The sequence below is a fragment of the Narcine bancroftii genome, chromosome 4 (genome assembly GCF_036971445.1).
Source record: "Narcine bancroftii isolate sNarBan1 chromosome 4, sNarBan1.hap1, whole genome shotgun sequence".
In the NCBI taxonomy this organism is placed as follows: Eukaryota; Metazoa; Chordata; class Chondrichthyes; order Torpediniformes; family Narcinidae; genus Narcine; species Narcine bancroftii.
Window position 1 is genome coordinate 228,757,923 of NC_091472.1, and position 17,356 is coordinate 228,775,278.

Sequence of the window (17,356 nt, forward strand, 5' to 3'; positions counted from 1 at the left end):
GAGTATTAGTATGTGACAATAATAGGATAGAATACTGCAGCACAAAAACAGGCCCTTCGATCAATCTAGTTCATGCTAACATATCACTCTACCACCTGCCATTGACCTGCACCCAGACAATATCCCTCCATACCCCTCCCATCTGTGTACCTATCCATATTTTTCTTAAATGTCAAAATGGAGCCTACAGTCACCACTTCAACTGGCAGCTCAACCCACTCCTTGCATGAAGAAGTTCCCTCCAATGTACCCTTTAAGCATTTCACCCTTCACCCTCAGCACATGTCTTCTAGTTCTCACCTCACCCAACCCCAGTGGAGAAAGCCTGCTTGCGTTTACCCTAATGATACCATTTCTAATTTTGTACACCACTATCAAATTTCCCCTCATTCTCTGACACTTTAGGGAATAAAGTCCTAACCCAATGGTTCTCAACCTTTTTTGGTCTAAGGCCCATCTGGCTTCTGGCCTAACATGCCATGGCCCACTAGTGGCAATGACTGAGCAATACTTTCAAGTCAAAGACAGCTCTGAAAGAAACACATCTTTATCTAATTTAAAAGTATTTTATTTAACATTTTTAAAGAACTAAAAACACTGCAAGCGTACACTGAACATTAAAAACTCCCAATCAAAATCAAGACTCAAGCCATTTTAATGAGACCCCCTGTTCCAGACGTTTCTTCACCAGTTTCCACATCCTCGGTTCTGTGTGTGTCGGGAGATCTCAGTCGTCCATGTGCAAACACAGAGAGTTATAGCCCACAAGTTGGGAACCACCATCCTAACATGTTTAACTATTCCCTGAAACTCAGTGCCTCATTTAGGAAAAAAAACATTGGTTAGGTACATGGATGGGAGGTGCCTGGAGAGCAATAGTCCAGGCACAGGTCACAGAATTATAGTATGGCACAGACTAGATGGGCCAAAGTGTCTTTATGTCCTGTGATATTCTGCAGATCTTTGTGGTGCTGGTTCAGGAAGGCTCTGTGGTCAGAAGGGGCAGGTTGGGGTGAATCTTTGCTTCTGTGTTCTATCTCTGCACCACTGGGGGGCATCAGGCAGATCCCCTCTCTCTCTCACCTAGTTATCAGCTCAGCTCTGAGACGGATGTGGATCAGGCTGGCTGTCTGAACATCTCACTTCCTCACAGGCAGAGAGTAGATCGGGGGGCCAACGTGAGAGGAATCACAGGCATACGAAGAGTCAGAGCTGAGCAGGGAGAGGCGCAATGGCAGAGTCTCCGGGTAAAACAGGCGGAGCCGGACTGTTGGCCAGACAGATGCAGAAGAGGTTCCTGAGAGCACAGGAGATGGTAACCAATCCTTTTCCTGACATTCAAATCTCCATGGCTTGAATTGTGGCATGCTTTTCCTGTTTTCTGCTCGGTCTAGCTTCTGCGAGAGGTTCCAACTTGAAAGCCTTTCGAAACTGCCTCGGGTTTATGTGCCTCACTCTGGATTCATTCTTTTCAATTGTTAAATTTTAGCACGTAGAAGGTCCTTCCAGACAGTGCTGGCTGTGATGACTAATTAACCTCCTGACCCCACCTGTGTGTGTCTGCAGGGCGGGAGGAAAGGAGCACCCGGATGAAAATCATGCAAGATATTGGGTAGTTGAGGTGGTGCAGTGGAGGGAGGAGTGGTGCTGAATATACAAACTCCTTGAACCCAGGTCACTGCCTCTGTTACAACGTCTTCCTAAGCGCTTCGCTAACTGTGCCCCTTTTCTCTCTCTCTATCCCTCACTCTTACTCCCCTCTCCTCCCTCTTTCTGCTTTTCTCCTTCACATTCTCCAACTCCCTCTCTCTCCCTCGCCCTCTCACCTCTCTCTCCTCCCCTCTCTCTCACACACCCCTGTACCCCCACTCGTTTCCCCCCCACTCGCTTCCCCTCTTCCCTCCGACCTTCCACCCCCTCTCTTAATTTAATTTCATTTTAATTTCAACGCAGTAGAAGTTCCTTTGATCCATGAAACCAGTCGACTAATAACACCCAATTATACGGACGACCTCCGTACATTTTTGGAGGTGGGGGAAACTGGAGCGTGTGGAGAAAACCCATGCAACTATTAACATGCGAACTCCTCACAGACAGTGGCGGGATTTGAACCTGGGTCACTGGTGCTGGGATAGTGTGGTGCAAATTGTGAATCTTCCGTCATTACCTGTTTGCCCCATTTCCGTTTTTGACAGTTGATTTGGCACAATGGTCGATGCTCTTTACGTGATCGAATGATGCTTGTGGGATGGTCGGTGCATTCGGACAGACTGTGTGTGGACGGTGGTGGCCTGGTGATGTAGAGTGGGTGTGCAAATGGTAGCATGGGCAATTGGTCTGGCTGCATCCCACCCTATAGGGACACTCAGGTGTGGGAGCCAGAGCATTTTCTGGTTGGTGAGCAGCGAGCAAGAGAAGTGGGGACATCCTGGGGTCAGATCCCAGTCACAGGATGGGTGGCTGTCAACTGCATTGACCCTCAGTGCCTGCTAAGGGCACCCAGTGTGCTGCCCCCCCACCACCCCTCCCACTCAACCTATTTCACTTTCAAATGACAGCTCAGCTTTTCTGGCAGTGCAGAGAGAGGCCTCGCTGCAATCGGGTGGGCTACCAGTGACCAATGGTGCTCCACAGAGCTAAGTGCTGGCACTGCTTCTTTTCACATCATACGTGAATAATTTGGACAATGGGATTGATGGTTTTGTGGCCACATTTACAGACAATAGGAGGACAGCAGGTGGCGTTGGAGAAACAATGAGTTAACAGAGGCTTGAAGTGAGCACAGGGGAGGAAAACCTGCACTGGGGGGTATTTTTCAGCTGTCCCAATGACACATCAATCTACCTCTGTAGGGATCAACAAAAATGAGGCACAAAAATCTGCAGACGCTGGAGACTTGAGCAAGAATGGAGCTGCTGGAGGGACTCACAGACCAGGTAGCATCCGTGGGTAGGGGATAGTCACTGATGACTGCACAAGGCTCAATTCCATGATCAGGGTCCTCAGTGAACAAGGCAGTCCTCATCCAAATGCAGCAAGTCCAGGATAATGGCTGCCCATATCTTGATAAAGAGTTCAGAGCCAGCACATTGATTGTTAAATGTCTTCCACAGATACTGCCTGACTTGTTGAATCCCTCCGACATTCTATGTGTTACTGGAAAAATAAATTTCTTTGTGAAAACCAAATTTGTGTTAAAATGTACTCGTTTTGAGGAAGAGGTTGAGGTTTATTTTAAAGCTGTTTATTTTTTAATCAAATATGTCAGTAATTAAATGAGAAGTATATCCATCCATTACACACAAAGTTAATTTTAGATTCTCTGCTGAACTGGCTTCCTGGCAGAGTTCCTATGAGATTTCTCATACTTGGGGTGTTGTGTTCAGCCCTAGTCATCACATTACAGCAAGGACGTGGATGTCTAAATGAGGGAAACAACAAAGCCTGGAGGCGCTGTGATTGCAGCGAATAAACCAAAGTGCTGGTGAAACTCAGCAGGCCGCTCAGCATCCATAGAAATGTAACTGATGTATCGGGCCTGGGATCTTTATGTTCCAGTCAGGCTGAAAGGAAAGACTAAAGGTTTGAGGGAGCCATTGTTTTCAGGTGAAATTAAGAAGTTGGTTCGGGACAAGAGGGAGGCCTATACCAAATATAAAAAAACAAGGGATTGTGGAGATGTATGCTCATTACTTAGATTGCAGGAGGAACCTTAAGAGAGATATTAGAAAGGCAAAAAGAAGGTATGAGGTGTCCATAGCTAATAAGGCGAAGGTGAATCCTAAGGGTTTTTACAGATATGTGAACAGTAAAAGGAGGGTTAAGGATAGAATAGGTCCACTGGATGATGGAACGGTGAACTATGTCAGGAACCATATGAGATGGGAGAAATATTGAACAATTTTTTCTCATCCATATTCATGAAAGAAAGGGACATTGGGCTATACAAGATAAGAGAGGCAAAGGGCTTAGTTATGGAGAGGATAGGGATTAGTAAAGCGAGGGTTTTGGAGCTTCTAGGGTCACTTAAGGTGGATAAGTCTCCTGTTCCTGATGGGATTTTTCCCAGGACTTTAAGGGAGGTCAGGGAACAAATAGCGGGGGCACTGACAGTGATTTTTCAAAGATCACTGGAGGAAGGGGTGGTACCACAGGATTGGAGAGTTGCAAATGTAGTTCCATTGTTCAAAAAAGGCATTAGGTGTAGGCCAAGTAATTATTGGCCAGTAAGTTTGACTTAGGTGGTGGGGAAGGTTATGAGGGGTTTCTAGATGGTATATTCACATATCTGGATAGGCAGGGATTGATTAGAGGCACCCAGCATGGGTTTGTTTGACGAACCTTGTTGAGTTTTTTGAAGAAGTGACAAAAAAGGTGGATGAAGGTAGAGCAGTGGATGTGATCTATTTGGATTTTAGTAAGGCTTTTGATAAGGTTCCACATGGAAGGTTAATAAGGAAGGTTCAGTCACTAGGAATTAGTAGAGAGATTGTGACATGGGTTCAGAGGTGGCTGGAAGATAGACAGCAGAGAGTCATGGTGGACAACTGTATGTCAGGTTGGAAGCCTGTGACAAGCAGGGTGCCTCAGAGATTGGTGCTGGGTTCCTTGTTGTTTATCATTTATATTAATGATTTAGAGGAGCGTGTGGTTAACTGGGTAAGCAAATATGTTGATGATACAAAAATAGGGGGTGCGATAGATAGTGAGGTAGATTTTCTTGGATTACAGAAGGATTTGGTTTGTTTGGAAGAGTGGGCTGAAAGATGGCAGAAGGAATTCAATGTAGACAAGTGTGAGGTGTTGCATTTCAGTAAAAATAACCAGAATAGGACATATACAGTTAAGGGGAGGGCATTGAGGTACGCAGAGGAGCAGAGGGACATGGGGGTTATGGTACAGAGTTCACTGAAGGTGGATCCCCATGTAGACAGGATGGTTAAGAAGGCATATGGTATGCTGGCCTTCATAAATCATAGTATAGGAGCTGGGAGGTGATACTGCAGCTGTTTAAGGCATTGGTGAGGCCAGATTTGGAGTACTGTGCTCAGTTCTGGTCTCCGAATTATAGAAAGGATATAGATAAGGTGGAGAGGGTACAGAGAAAGTTTACAAGGATGTTGCCTGGCTTACAGCATCTTGATTACATGGAGAGATTAAGGAGACTGGGACATTATTTACTGGAATGTAGACGACTGAGAGGGGACTTGATAGAGGTATTTAAAATTATGAAAGGAATAGAGAGACTAGACATAAACAGACTCTTTTCCCTGAGGGCAGGGGTGGTTGGAACAAGAGGCCATGAGTTAAGGGTAAGGGGGCAACACTTTAGGAGAAATATTAGAGGTGGCATTTTCACTCAGTGAGTGGTGGCTGAATGGAATGAACTTCTGAATGAGATAGTTATGTCAGAGTCCCTTCTGTTATTTAAGAGAAGGTTGGATGTGTACATGGAGGTGAGGGGGTTGGAGGGTTATTGGTGGAGAGCAGGAGGTTTGAGCTAGTGGAGTTGTTCTAGTGAACCGGTGTGGACTCGAAGGGCAGACATGGCCTGTTTCCACTCCGTAAATGGTTATATGGTTATTTTATATGGTTACATAAGCACAAATAAAGGGTTGTGTGTGTGATGGAGCAAAGGTTTAGATTGTTGTGGAGTAGGTTTACATAGGTCAGCACAACATTGTGGGTGGTTCTGGAATGTTCCACGCTCTCGGTTTTATTCTTATAATCTGTTCCTCTTCCTGCCGAACCACTAGGCAGTCAAAGTTTTGAGGTGGAAATCTCTTTTTGCAGATTTTGTAATGACAACCTTGGTCTCTGATGAAAGATGAGGATCAATTTCCACTCTTGTCCCCGTGCAGAATGTTGTCGGCTCAAGCCCCAACTTCATCCCCGGGGCCTGACCAACTTGGTGAACGGACACTGGGAAGAAATTGCTGGGGCCCTGGGGTTTCTATCATCTTCAGTGAGTGAGGTACCAGATGGTCTTGTCTCACTAATCTGATTGAGTTTTTGGAAGGTATGACCAAGAAGGTCAATGAGGACAGAGATTTAGACAATGATAAGGTTCTTCAGGGTCAGCTATTCTGGAAGGTTAAATCCCAAAGGATCAAAGGTAAGATAGCAGAATGGATAGAAAAATTGGCTTCAAGGTAAAAAGCAGGCGAAGATGATGGAAGGGGGATTTTCAGACTGGAGACCTGTGACTAGTGGTGGATCATAGGTTTTGGTTCTAGGCCTATTGCTGTTTGTCATCTACATCTGAGATTAAGATGAAAATACCCATGTTAATGTTGATAATGAAGACGGTGGCCAAAAATTTCAACAAGATCTTGATTGGTTGGGCAGGTGGGCGCAGGAATGGTTGATGGAATCTAATACTAAATGTGAGGATTTGCAATTTGAAAGATCAAACATGAGCAGGCCTGTCAACCCCCAGCAGTATCCGTGTAAGTCGTCTCTACACTCACTCCAACTTGATACATCTTTCCAAAAGAACAGTGACCAAAATTGAACACATTGCTCCAAATGGGGCATCTCAAATGTCTTATCCAACTGCAAAATGACTTCCCAACTTCAGTATTCAATACTCTGGCTGATTAAGGCCAATGTGCTGAAATCCCTTTTGACCATCTTATCTATCTGTGATGCCACTTCCAAAAGGTAATATGCACCTGCACTCCTACATCCCTCTTCTCTACAGCACACCATATACTGTGTAGGCCTACCCATTTTAGACCCCCCCCCCACCCCCAGCCAACCAATGCCAGAGTTGTAAATGTACTGCAGCAGCTTGGTGAGTCCCAGCGTGTTCTGGAGCTCAGATCGTTAGTAATGCATCTGGGCGAATGTCTGGTCTCACACCCTTTACTGTGTCCACTACCAAGTGGATCAGCTGCATGAATACATCTTGCAGTCACTGATAATTAGGGTTTAACCTCCTTGGGTTTTCCCTCACTTGGGAAGAATGGAGCTCAGTCGCTGAGATCAAAAGAGCTTCAGATCTGATGGCAAACAAGGGATTTAAGGATGGTGCTGGGAAATGGTACTGAGATAGTGGTTCATCCTGGCCCTCATGGCTGAGAGGCCTGCCCCTGTCCATTGGTCATCACCTTTGTTTGGCCAAGTCTTTCTTTCTTCTTGGTCAAGAAACAAGCAAGCACCAATTTGAGCTTCAAACACGATCCCAAGAGCAACAGACCTTTCTGATTGTCTATAAAAAGCCCTTTAGATATCATCATGCTACCTGTTGACTTTGTAAGCACCTTCTGTTTTATTGGAGTGTTGGTTGTCCTATGGACCTTCTGTGTCAAGTCTCTTGGCAAGGAATGTAACAACAGGTCCATAGTCCTCTGTACTCAACCTTTAGACCTTCTGATTGCTTTCGTATCTGAGTGGAAAATTACCTGGCTCGGTGTTAAGGACCCAACACACCTTGTGAAAGGGAGAAGCTGTTAAGAAGCTTCAATACTTCCTCAGCAGTAAACAGGACTCTGACACTTTGAATAACCTTGCCTTATTCATCTTGCTTGATGTGAGGGAGATCTTTGACCAAGTTGAACTGATAAGGGAGTAGGTTCAAGCTAGTGGTCTTTTATTCAATTCCCAACCCATGTACTCACTAATTGAATGCCATCGCCCAGCATTGCTCATTACTAAGGACCCTAAATATTTCTGTGAGAAGCCCGAGAATAAAACCAATGTTACAGTTTGTGCAGAAGTCAAACTCAAACATATATTTTCTCCACCAAAGCTCAAGGAAGTGAGAATGGTCAAAATCCTCCTTCAAAGGTCCTCCACAAGCTTGATTTCCCAAGGCTCCTCCAGCGATCAGGATTCGCTTGATCGCCCTGTCAACTCAGTTTAGTCCTGATGTTTTTCTGGCTGTAAGTTGATTTGATTTCTGGGATCTCTGGCTGAAGTTCTCCTCAATGAAACAATCGGTTCACCAGAACCACCCTGAGAATGACCGGGCCTCTGGGAGGTTCAGGCTACCAATGTCTCTTTGCATGGTATGGATTGCATCTTGAGTCTGCACATGGAATTAGGGTCATACAGTCAAAGACCTTCAACTTGCCCAAGCTGACCAAACTATCCTATACTATGGACCCACCTGTCTGTGTTTGGCCCATATTCCTCTCAGGCTATCCTATCCATGCATCTATTCAATATTTTATTAAACATTGCAAAAGTACTTGCCTAAACCTTCCTCCAACAGCCATTCCATGTGCCACCACCCTCTGTGTATATAAAGAAAGTTACCCCTGAGGTTACCTCCAACCCCTCCCCTCCACTAAACTCATTTCCTCTTTTTGCAGATACCCCTGTCCTGGCCAAAAGACTCTCTGTTCATCTGAACTGCTCCTCTCATGATTTTGTGCACTTCTATGAGATCGCCCCCTCATCCCCCTGCATTCCAGTGAATAAAAGCCCAGCCTGCTCAAGCTCTCCTTTTATAGCTCAGGTCCCCTGCATCCAGGCAACATCCTCGTGAATCTTCTCCGCACCCTCTCCAGCTTATTAACATCTTTCTTGTAGCATGGTGACCTCAACTGAACACAGTATTCCAAATGAGCCTCACCAACACCCGCAGCATGACTTCCCAACATCGACACTCAATACATTGACTGATGAAGGCCAATATGCTGAAATCTTTTTTGGCCACTTTTCAAGATACGATGTAGCTGTACTCCTACATCATTCCCTTTGCTTTCCATTCATTTCCCAAATATGGACAGAGATCGTCTTCACATCAATATTGTATCCATGACCCCAGAGAGGGATCAATCCTGTCAGAATATAATGATCCATCTCCAGTCAGGCTTGTAATCCATCAGTCTCTTGGATTTGTCATCAGAGATACCTGTCCAATCACTGGCTATTAAATCACAAGATGCACCAGGTAACTGCAGCTGATGAAGGAAAGATATGTGCCATCACCAATGTTGTTCCTTGCATCCGCCGTTCCATTCTTCAATTGAGGGAGAGCTCTTTGTGGCCATATTTGCAGATAATACAAAGATAGGAGGATGGGCATGTAGTGTTGAGGAAGCACCAAGTCTGCAGAGTTCCTTGGATTTGGAGATTGGACAAAGAAATAGCAGATGGAGTCTAGTGTAGAGAAGTGCCTGATCATCAACTTTGGATGATGGACTAAAAGTGTGGCCCAGTTTCAAAGCAAGCAATGAGGGGTGCAAAGTGACTTGGGAGTCCATGTGCAAGACTCCCTGAAGGTTAACTTCAGGGAATCAATGTTAAGGAGATCAAATGCAATACGAGCATTAATTTAGAGAGGAATAGAATAGAAAAGCAAAGATGTAATGTTGAGGTTTTGTAAGGCATTGGTCAGACTGCAGTTAGAGTATTGTGAACAGTTTTGGGCACCTTATCTAAGGTAGGAGGTGTCGACATGAGAGAGTCCAGAGGTGGTTCAGGAGAATGATCCCCAGAATGAAATTTGAGGAGCGTTTGATAGCTCTGGGACTGTATTTGCTGGAGTTACGAAGAACGAAGGAGGGATCTCATTGCAACCTATTGACTACTGAAAGGATTGAACAGAATGGACGAGAAGATGTTGGTGGGAGAATCCGGGACCAGAGGGCACAGCCTCAGAACACAAAATGATCCCTTTTGCCCACAGGTGAAGAATTTCTTCACCAAGAGAGTGGTGAACCTCTGGAATTTATTGCTGCAGACGTCTATCATTGGGTAGATTTAAGAATGAGGTCAATTGTTTCTTGGTTAGGAAGCTCCGCTCCCTGATCTTTAGGTTGCTGGTGGAGGGATGAAGGGGTTGGAAGCACATTGGTCAGAGGGAACTCCCCACCCATCAACTTCAGGTTTATTATTATCTGACCATAGATATACAACCAGATGACCACAGCGCACACACACATGCACACATCAGATGTGGTGCATCATATTCACATATATACATAAAATATGATATATATATTTTGGAATAATTTACTCATTTCATTTATAAGAGACCTTCGGAAAGAAGTGATTTCCCAGCCTGGAAGTCCCGATTCTGACACATCTGTATTTCCTTCCTGATGGTCATGGGTCAAAGATGCTGTGTGATGAATGGCAGGGATCCTAAATAATTCTTTGAGCCTAATTTAAGCAATATCTTCAATAGAGGAAAAAGAGATCCTTGTGATCTTCTAAGCTGTTTTACAGCCACCCTACCACACAATAATGCAGCCAGACAAGCACTCTCAACTCTGCTCCTGTAAAATGTTGTCAAGATGGGGGCCGGTAGCTTCGCCCTCCTCAACCTTCGGGTTGTGTAGGTGTTATTGCACCTTCCTGACTGATGAAGAGGTGTTGTGAGACAAAGATAAGTTGTCCGTTACATACGCACCAAGCAAATTTGTGCTCTCCCCACGATGAAGCCATTGATATGCATGGTACTGGTGAGGCCGCATCTGGAGTACTGCACGCAATTCAGGTCTCCTAACTTGAGAAAGGATGTACTGGCTTTGGAGGTGGTCCAGAAAAGGTTCACCAGGTTGATTCCAGAGATGAGAGGGTTGGCCTTTGAGAAGAAATTGACTCATCTGAGTCTGGACTTGCTTGAATTTAGAAAAATGAGAGGGGATCTTATAGAATCATATAAAATTACAAAAGGCAGAGATAAGTTATTCCCATTGGCGGGGGAGACTAGAACTAGAGGACATAGCCTCAAGATCCAGAGATGAGGAGGAACTGTTTTTCCCAGAGGGTGATGAATCTATGAAATTCGCTGCCCACTGAAGCAGTGAAGGCAACCTCAGTGAATATATGTAAGGCAAGGTTTACAAAGTAGGAAAATTAAGAGATATGGAGAAAAAGCAGATAGCCTATCATCAGATCAGCCATGATCTTACTGAATGGTGGAGCAGGCTCAGTGGGTCGGATGGCCGACTCCTGCTCCTATTTCTTATGTTCTGATGCAATGGAGAGTGGTTGACATTCATCCTCTACAATTATCTCCTTTGTCTTGTCCACATTGAGTCTCAATCTCTGTGGAAAGAGGGAGAGGTGAGGGAGTGAAACCTGTTGCAGTTGGGGATGGTGTCAAGTTGAGGGTAGACAGTGTCTCAGTGGGTTGTGGGTGAGGCTAAACCAACCTCTGCTTTTCTCCTTCAGGTTCTCCAGAAAATTGGCAAAACCGTGGAAACGAAGGACGAACAGTTTGAGCAATGCGCAATCCACTTTAACAAGCAACAGGTACCGTGCCTTTCTCCTGGGCATCGAGTCTTCGCTCGCCCTCCTTGGCTGCAGGCCCCAGTTGTCAGAGTGCTCGTTTCCCCTGGTGTTGCTGGTTGTCACTAATCTTTAAACATAGAACGCAAAACAAAAAAGGACATTACTTTTCTATCATCCATAACCTTACTCATCTAAATCATTGATCTAGATGACACACAGCAATAGGTTCAGCACTAAACCCAGGGTACACCACTAGTCACAGGCCTCCAGTCTGGGGAAAAACCTTCCATCATCACCCTCTGCTTTCTACTATGAAACCAATTTTTAATCCATTCTGCTATCTCACCTTGGATCCCATGCAATCTAACCTTCCAGAACCTTCCCAGCCTACCATGCCGAACATTACGTAATGATCTGCTGAAATCCGTATATACAACATCCACACCTCTGTCTTCAGCTACCTTCTTAATAATTCTCAATGAGATTTGTGAGACATGACCTCCCAGTTACTAAACTGTTGTGACTATCCCACGTCAGCCCTTGTCTATCCAAGTGAGGAGCTGAGTTACAGGGTGTGATATTATGGATGCTATCACCAATGTATATATTTGTATATATTTACATATAGTAGTAGTGATTGGCTGAGAGCCGTAGTCACGCCCACCGGGAGGTCATAAAGGGCTGCTCCTAACCAGACCCAGGTCAGTCTGGCTGGTTGACCTCGACGTAATACCTTCCAGTCTTTTGCCAATAAAAGCCTTGGTTTGAGTCAACAAGTCTTTGAGTCATTCAACACGCTACACAGGGAAAGGTTAAATAGGTCAGGACATTATTCCATGAAGGGAGATTTGATAGGGGTTTACAATAGTATGAGGGGTAAAGACAAGCAGGCTTTTTTCCACTGAGGATAAGTGAAACAAGAACTTGAGGACATGGGTTATAGGTGAAAGGTGAGATGTTTAAAGGGAGAACTTCTTCCCACAGAGAGTAGTGGGAGTGTGAAACGAGCTGCCAGCTGAAGTGGTGAATGCAGGCTCAATTTTGACATTTAAGAAAAATGTGGGCAGGTTCGTGGATGGGAGTAATATGGAGGGATGTGGTCAGGGTGCAGGCCATTGGGACTAGACGAAATTAGTGTTCAGCATGGACTAGATGGGCTTAAAGGCCTGTTTCAGTGCCAACATGCCCTATGGTTCCATAGCCCGAATCGGCTTCCACCATTTTGTGAATACATTTCAATTTCAAAAAAAATAAAATACAGTGACAGTTTCACCAAGATAAGCAAAAAAAACAGGAAGCTGCCTTTCATCCAGCGAAGACACTGACTTGATGTCAGCTGCAGAGAGAGTGGGGGTTTGCAACCACAAGCAGTGTTGAACAGTCAAAATCTCAACTTCCTGCTTCATTATTCAGCCACACAAAACAGTAACAGAGAAATTCGGATCAGTAGAAGCCCATTCACCCACCATATCAGTTCCACTGTTCAAAATGATCACGGGTGACCTTCCACATGCTTCCCCCTCCCCTGCCATTCCAGCTCTCTCCCTCTGTCCCTAATCCCCTCCATCTACAATATCCAACCCTTGGATTTATTGAATGCAACACATACAGATGTGCTGGGGAAACTCAGCAGGTCACAGGAGGTTCAAAGGCAAACGATGTTTGAGGGCTTTGGCCCTTTAGCAGGGGATCAGGGAAAACAGGAATAAGAAGGTAGGAGGAGGAGAAGGGGTTAGGGGAAGAAGGGGCACAGGCTAACAGGTGGGAGGGTGAATGAGAAAGAAGCTGAGAAGTGGTGGAGGGAGGGGTCTGGGGGCAGCTCTGATAGGAGAAGGAAGGAAAGGGAGTGGGTAACTCGAGGGAAGGAGGCAAGAGGGACAGGGAAAGGGAGGGTTAACGGAAGTCAGAGGTCAAAGTCAATGCCGTCTGGTTGGAGGACGCCCAGAGGTTGGGTGTCGTTAGGTGTTGTTCCTCCAATTTGCAATTTGGCAGTACCTAAGGCCATGTGGGTGTGTCAAATTAAAATGGTACCTTTTCATTTGATTTGACTTCAGCTGCTTTCTGCAGTGGCAGTTTTCCACTCTCTGAGGTAAGAAATTACTCTTCATCTCTATCCAATGATTTATCTTTGGTCCTGGTCTCCTCCCACCATCAGGAACATCTGATCTATCCAGTCCTAGTTGGTTTCAATGAGGTCAACTCTCATTCTGATATAGGTACTTCAATAGCTATAAATGACCCAATTTCCCTCCATACCTCACTCCTGCCATCCTTTTACATTTACCCTCCAAAGAAAGAAAGTCTTTCCTCAGATAAGGCTAAAGTCACACACAAGGTGCAGACTCGTCAAGGCCTGGTATAATTGCAGCAAGATATCCCCGCTGGCCTCAAATCCTCTCACTGTGAAGACCAACATACCATGTGTTCACTTAACCCCATTGTACCTGTATCTTCACTTTCAAAGACTGGTGAGCAAGGACCCCAGGTCTCATTATGCCTCTCTCTCCCAATCCATCAATATTCAGACAAATATTTCCCTAAACCCACTGTCTCCCGCAGTTTCCTCAACTGAATCTCTTCCCTCCTTGTCTCCTGTTTGGATCCCATTTCTTTCTCTCAATATCTCTGCCACATCTGCTACCAGGATGAGGCTAACCATTCTAGAACATCTGAGATGTCCTTCTTCATAAAATGTGGCTTCCCCATTAACTCAGCCCTTACCCCCATCTCCACTATTTCCCACACATCTGCCATGGTCCCCTCCACCCCTAGTCACAACAAGGTCAGGACTACCCTTGTTCTCAACTACCATTCCACCAGCCTCTACATCCAACAGGTCATCCTCCACAATTTCCGCCAGCTATTTCGGGATCCCATCACCAACCACATCTTTCCATCCTGTCCCTTCTCTGCTTTCTGTTGGGACCGCTCTCTCTGGGTCTCCCTTGTCCACTGATCCCCTCACATGTTACCTATCCATGTGAACACAAGAAAGGATACAATTGAACTTACACTTTCTCCCTCACTACCATTTGGGGCCCCAAACAGTCCTTGCAAGTGAAGTAACATTTCATTTGTGAATCTGCAGGGGCCATTGACTGCATCTGATGCTTCCCATTGTGGTCTCCTCTACATCAGAGAGACTGGATGCAGACTGGGAGATTGTTTTGTCGAGCGCCTTCAGTCTGTCTGCTGCAATAACAGAGATCTCCCAGTGATCAATAATTTCAATCCAACACACCATTCCCGCACCGGCATGTCTGTCCATGGCCTTGTGTTGACAAACCGTGGCCACCCACAAATTGTATTCATGTTGGCCATCTCCAACCAGACAGCATTAACATTAACAAGAGCGGTAACCATTTAACTTAAAGCACCAGAGCCTGGTGGAGATTCATAAATATTCAATTCTGTGCACAGTATACGGTGAACTTGGAGGCGTGAGAAGTGAAATTGGTTTGTGAAACAAAGAACTTTCCTGAACATATATACATTATGCTTAGAATTAGAAGGGGGTTAAGTTAATAGTAATGTTAAAGATTGATCCTGTTATTATGTTTAAAGAAAATTAAAAGCAACTTTTGTTTAAGTAACCATTTGTTTTGGTGAATTTCTATTGCTGCTAGGTTTTGGGATCCTCTGGGAAAGTTTTTTGTTTCACAGTCCAGTCATTCATTTTTCAATTCTCCAAGTTCACTGGTATCTGGCAATTCTTATACTGTGCACGGAATGTAATATTTATGAATTTTCACCAGGCTCTGCTGCTTAAAGGTAAATGGTTAAAGGTCAGGAAGGTTCTCGTTGGTTTCAGAGAGAGCTATTTGTTGCTGGTTGGACACACACAAATTGATTTCCTCCGATCAGTCACTTCAGTGTCTTGCTGAAGAAACTTGCCTCATCATGGGTTTTCCAAATGATAACCTCTTCTTCCAGGTCACCACAGAGTTCCTCTTGTTTCTCTTATTTCAGGAGAAACACTTTAGCCAGCCATTTCCTCTTGTAAGGACTACAAGGGTTTTCAACAGACTGAACTCAGAACTCACAACCCATCTTCAAGATGATGTTTTCAACAAACCTGCCAGCTTGCCATGTTGCAGCCTCAAAAACTACTGCAAAACTGACTTCTCCCTCTCTGCTTGTAAAAACCAGAACCCCTCCCAAGGCTCCAAACCCAATCCTTGAAAGATCTTTATCAGCACTTGAGCCCCGGACTTTTCCATTTGCACCTGCTTTTGGAATTCTTTCCAGAGTGGTTTAGTTGTCTTTTGCAAAAATCACTGGTGCCTGAATGTCCAGCTTCAGCAAACCTCTTACATTTCAAATGAGATGTGTTTTGTGAGGTGTTACTCTGTTTGTGAAGTGACCTGCACTAAACCCCCACAATCTATCTCTTTTAAAGACGTATTTATCCATAACCATAATATAACCTGTAACACCTCATGACTGTCGAGTACCCCCTTGTATCCTGGACTCTGTGATGTCAACTAGATTACGTCCATGTGCAGTTAATCCATCCACCTTGTATTGAATTCTTTGTGGGTTGAGACACAGATGCTGCAGTCTTTTTAAAACTTTCAGACACCTTGTTACTATCTCACACTCCTATCCGCCTAACCTCCTTTTTCATTTCCTCTCAAGCCCAACTGAAGCTAAACACACTGAGCTGGAGGGACAGCATCAGTGAGAGAGAAAGGAGTGTTGAGGTTTCAGGCCACAACCCCTCCCACGAGATCTTGTGATGGCACAGTACACACTCCTGGCATACTGCAGATGCGCCCCTTACAGTCAGACAAAGAGAAGCAAAAGCGAATATCCTCAGAGTTTGTGGATTTGCCCCAACACTCCCAGGTTCTCTACAGCCACAGTGTCTTGTTCAAACCATTGTCAACCCAAGCTCCAGATCCAAACCTCAATGAAGAAGCCTTCAAAACCCAGGGCCACTTGGGAGCCCTACTTGCCCTCCCAGCCTGAAGCCTGGTTCCGATACCTGGTTCCCATGAGCCAGTTGCCAGCAGCCCACGGCCTGCATGTGGCCTCCTTGCCAACAGCCTGTTCCATACTCCCACCACCCTCACCAGTCCTCCACCTTGGCCACCATCTTAAGGGTTATCTCCTCTGCTTCTCCTTCACAATGGTGGGTGTTATCCCCTTTACTGGTGCCCTGCATGAGTCCACTGCTCCCCCGGAGTCTGAAACCCCTCATGGCCACTGCCGAACATTTTGGACCCAGACCCCATGGTCACAGGCTTTTAAATAAAACTCGACTCCTCTAACAGGCCTTTTGGCGTCTGTATGAAGCTGTCAGCAGTGGCTCTGTGTCTCTGTTCTCCATGGGTCTGCACCAGTGGCAGCGCTGTCAGTTCACCAGCTCCGATAGCACTGCTGTTATCCTTTCAAGCCCAGAGTTCGCCGCTCTGATTCAAAGCCTCTGCCTCAGTCTGACAACTTCAATTATTTTGTGTTTCTCAGAGAGATCGATACTGTTAAAGAGAACACATCTCACCCTCTCTGTGGTGTTGAGGCCCCACATGTTCACCTTCTCCCACCTAGTTCATTCTGGCCAACTTCACGTAGAGTTGCCCAACATGGAAACAGGCTCTTTGGCCCAACTTGTCGACCCGACCAAAATGTCCTCACCCACCTGCCTTCATTTTGGCCCATATCCCTCCAAACCCATCCTATCCGTTAATCCGTCCAAACATTGTAATAGTACCTGCCTCGTCCACCTCCTCAGGCAGGCCGTTCCATACTCCCACCACCCTCTGTGTATGAAAAATTACCCTGAGGATCCTATTAAATCTCTCCCTGCCACCCCCCACACCTTAAACCGATGTCCTCTGGTTACCGATTCCCCTGCTCTGGGCAAAAGACTCTCTGCATTGATCTGATCTATTCCCCTCCCTGTAGCTCAGGCCCCTGAGTCCTGGCAGCAGCCTCGTAAATCTTCTCGGCACTCTCTCCAGCTTGACAACATCTCTCCTGTAGCACGACGACCAAAATGGAATGCAATACCCCAAATGGGACCTCACTATCACATTATACCACTTCAATGTGACCTCCGACGAACTATCACCTATCTATTCCTCTTTTGTTTTACCATACTTCCTTTTGAACGTGAATCTTCAGGACACCTTACAGAGTCCTTGCTAGTGAACAGGTGGGT

The 17,356-nt window shown here is 45.4% G+C and overlaps 1 protein-coding gene across 2 annotated transcripts in view; it reads left to right on the top strand.

The window, feature by feature from the left end:
- The first annotated feature begins 1,097 nt into the window (after window positions 1-1,097).
- The window catches only part of LOC138761685 (bridging integrator 2-like), a 47,027-nt gene continuing 30,768 nt past the window's right edge, over window positions 1,098-17,356 (top strand). For both annotated transcript variants that reach the window (XM_069934256.1, XM_069934255.1), the window contains exons 1-2: window positions 1,098-1,315; window positions 11,134-11,214. In XM_069934256.1, coding sequence (XP_069790357.1) covers window positions 1,232-1,315; window positions 11,134-11,214 — 165 coding nt within the window. In that variant the 5' untranslated portion in view covers window positions 1,098-1,231. The remainder of the gene's footprint in view (window positions 1,316-11,133; window positions 11,215-17,356) is intronic.